At 26.3% G+C, this 3452-nt stretch overlaps 1 protein-coding gene across 1 annotated transcript; it reads left to right on the top strand.

Annotated features, from left to right (window-relative positions):
• Positions 1-258: 258 nt before the first annotated feature.
• LOC145105166 (protein FAR1-RELATED SEQUENCE 5-like) lies at positions 259-2859 on the top strand. The gene is made up of 6 exons (XM_079042299.1): positions 259-313; positions 440-506; positions 1786-2044; positions 2163-2630; positions 2698-2729; positions 2802-2859. Exons 1-6 carry the CDS (start codon positions 259-261, stop codon positions 2857-2859), a joined length of 939 nt encoding a protein of 312 aa, XP_078898425.1.
• The last annotated feature ends 593 nt before the right edge of the window (positions 2860-3452 follow it).

The following is a 3452-nucleotide window of genomic DNA, read 5'->3' as shown; positions in this document are numbered from 1 at the left end:
TCTATGTTTTAGAATTAGGTTAAAAATCGAATTTTTATTCTTAAAAAAACTTTAAATCATCAAAATTAGTGTATGAAAAACATTTGTTTTCAATATTTTATAGATAAAATGTTGATTGACATCGAAATTGACTAATACTAGACGCTAATCAAAAATCAATAATGTGATATATTAGAAACAAGTTAATAGCATTTTCAATGTTAATATCTAGTACAAAAACATGTTATAATTGTTGATTTCATAACATAAATATCAATTATGGATCAACATTCAGTGAATACAGAATCTACAATGCATATTGATGATGTAGAAAGTGCAATCATGAAAACAACAGATTAATGATCAAGGTAAATTTATTATTAAAAATATTGTTTTTTTTTTGTAGATCATATATTATGATACAATGTTTTTTTAACTGAAAACAATGGTTCTATGACAGCAAATATTGGATCTTCTTCAAGAAATTTTGAATCTTCATCATCCTCTAAACTAAACGTGATCCAATTGTAAGTATAATTGATGGAAAAATTTATTGGACTCTAGATGTAGATATCAGACCTTATAAGGGACAAACTTTTCCAACATTTAAAGATGGTTTAGCATTTTATCAACAATATTCTAGGAAAAGTGGTTTTTAAACAAGAACAGCATCTACAAAGAAAATAAAAGGAGTACAAGGTTATGGAATAAGATACATAGTATGCAATAGGCAATGATCCAAAAAGAATGATGCATATGATATTCGAAACGATCCAAACAACAAAAAACGTAAACGACCTTCTATTAGAGTAAACCGTGAAGCATATGTGAGAATGAAGGTCAATAATGATAAAGTATGGCATATATATGAGCTTAAAGAAGAACACACACATATATTTGTACATGAAGAAGATAAAAGTTTTCTAAATTCTGAAAGAATACTCACTTTTTCACAAAAGAAAAATGATATATGATTTGTCAAATGTGAACACCGGACCAAGCACTACATATAAATACATGAAATAGTCTAGGGGTAGTTTTGAAAATAATGGAGCTACAGGAACAAATACAAAAAATTTCAAAAGGGATTGGATTGAATTTATTGGAGAAAGAGATGCAGATTTTGTGATAAACAAGTTGATGAATAAAAAATATTATTTGCAAGATTTTTCGGTTGACTTTAGTGTTTGAAGTGATCGAGAATTGACTGGATTGTTTTGGGCGGATGAAGAAGCAAAACGAAACTATATTTCCTGTGGAGATGTTCCTTTTGATGCAACTTACAGAACAAACAAGTAAGTGACTATATAATTTACTTATAGTTTTGAAATATTGTATTTACAAATATTAGAATAGTGAATCATTATTTTTAATTAGAGCAATTTTGTACCATTAATTTTTGAATCAATAGTAAAATAAGAATTATATTTTTAAATTTATATAAAAATATAATAAGAATCCTATTATTTTTTAATCTAAAATTTAAATTAAAAGATTCAAAAAGTAAGTGAATCTTTAATGTACTTATAATTTTGAATCATTTTCTACATTTTGAATATTAATAATTTTTTTATTAAATCACTTAATGATTATTATTAATTAGGCAAAATTTAAATCATTAGTATGTGAACCATTAATATGTTTTTGAATCATTGTATTTAAAATCATTAATTTGATGAATTTTAATCTGTCAACAATAATAATTATATTTGAATCAATAAGAATATGAGTTGCATAATTTAATAATATTAAAATGTTAAATACATATATTTGCATCATTACTAAATTTTTTTCTTTGTTTTACAGATATAGGATGATTTTTGTACCATTTACTAGTATAGATAATCATAAACGATGCATAACTTTTGGAGTCGGGTTACTTTCAAGTGAAAGCATCGAATCTTATTCATGGCTATTACATGCTTTCACAAAAGCATTTGTCAAAGAGCAAAATGTAATTGTAACAGATCAAGACGCTGCAATTTTACAAGCAATACCGGTGGTATTCAAGAGTGCAACACATACATTGTATATGTGGCACATATCTCAAAAATTTACAGACAAGGTTAGTATAATATCATAAAATGTCTTTCTATTTAGTATATATGTTTTTATATATATATATATATATATATATATATATATATATATATATATATATATATATATATATATATATGCAGTTGGGAAGTCATATGCCCAAGACAGATGTTTTGAAAAAGTTGAGTGATCTCATTTGGAATGAAACAATATTCAAAGAAAATTTTGAATCAACATCGAAAAACATAATGGACGAGTTTCACTTAAATGAAAACAATTGGTTTAACGAGATGTACAAAATGAGAGATCTCTGTATTCCCGCTTATTTCAAAGAATGCTCCTCCTCTGGATTGATGAGGACTACATCAAGATCTGTAGCTGAAAATTATCTTTACGAGCTACTCTCTAACTCAGATTCGCATTTGATTGAATTTTCAACTCATTTTAAGACTGCATTAGAAGGACAAAGATGCGTTCAAAGAAAAAATGATCATGACTCAAGATACACAAAACCGGATTTTAAAATTGGATTAAAGCTTGAAGTTGAAGCAACTGAATTCTTCACAAGAAATGTTTTCTTTGATATTCAATCAGAGATTCTTGCATCAATGGTTAGTTGCATGTCAATAAGATGAGAAGAATCATAAGTGTTCAAAAGATTTATTATAAAAGTTACAGAAAAACATCCAAAACATCATGGATAATTTGAGGTACATTATAAATTACAATTATATTACTCTTATTAAAATAACTTATGTTAACTATTTACTAATTTTTTACAGGTTAAACTTTTTAAATCGGATCAAAAACTTCTTTGTTCTTGCTTCAGATTTCAATTGACGGCAATTTTATGCAGACATTGTTTCTATGTTTTATGAATGGAAGGTGTGGAAATTTATCCAAAAGCATATTTGACAATGAGATGGGAAAAAAGATGTGGTACCACGATAAACACATACTTATAATATAACAAATGTCCATACAAGCGAAAAAAAATCCAATCTGTTATACGGGAATTAGAATTTGCAATGGAGTTCTGCATCGATAGACTGGTGAATGATGTTCTAAATGGTGAGTTCTTTTTGATTCTTTCTATATTTATATTTTTGATGCAAAAAATTTGATCCGAAAATATAATTTATGAGGGTAGTCGACACTTTGGAGAAATACTTAAGCGAACGTTTTGTTGGAGTTTCTTCACAAGGCAATTCCATTCCATTTTCCCCTTCACAACGAAATTGAGAGCAATTCTGTAATTTTTGTTTTCAAGTTTCTTATTTGATGCAAAAATTTTGATGTGAAAATATACTTTATAATTTTTTTAATCAAATTTGTAATTGGATAAACAAAATAAACAATTCTGGTTCAATAATTTATGCATCAATGCTTTTAATAAATGCTTTTAATAAAAATGTTTGATAATTTAATTAAAA

The sequence above is a fragment of the Lactuca virosa genome, chromosome 4 (genome assembly GCF_052849685.1).
Source record: "Lactuca virosa cultivar CGN04683 chromosome 4, Lactuca_virosa_CGN04683_v6, whole genome shotgun sequence".
Classification (NCBI taxonomy): Eukaryota; Viridiplantae; Streptophyta; class Magnoliopsida; order Asterales; family Asteraceae; genus Lactuca; species Lactuca virosa.
The sequence above is the reverse complement of the archived record's forward strand: the minus strand, read 5'-3'. Positions and strand labels throughout refer to the sequence as shown.

Excerpts from the sequence above, each read along its gene's own strand:
- LOC145105166 (XM_079042299.1), top strand. The coding sequence starts at position 259 with ATGGATCAACATTCAGTGAATACAGAATCTACAATGCATATTGATGAT. Across the intron at positions 2,045-2,162 it reads CTCAAAAATTTACAGACAAG|TTGGGAAGTCATATGCCCAA; the intron begins GTTAGTATAATA and ends ATATATATGCAG. Across the intron at positions 2,631-2,697 it reads CAGAGATTCTTGCATCAATG|AAAAACATCCAAAACATCAT; the intron begins GTTAGTTGCATG and ends TAAAAGTTACAG.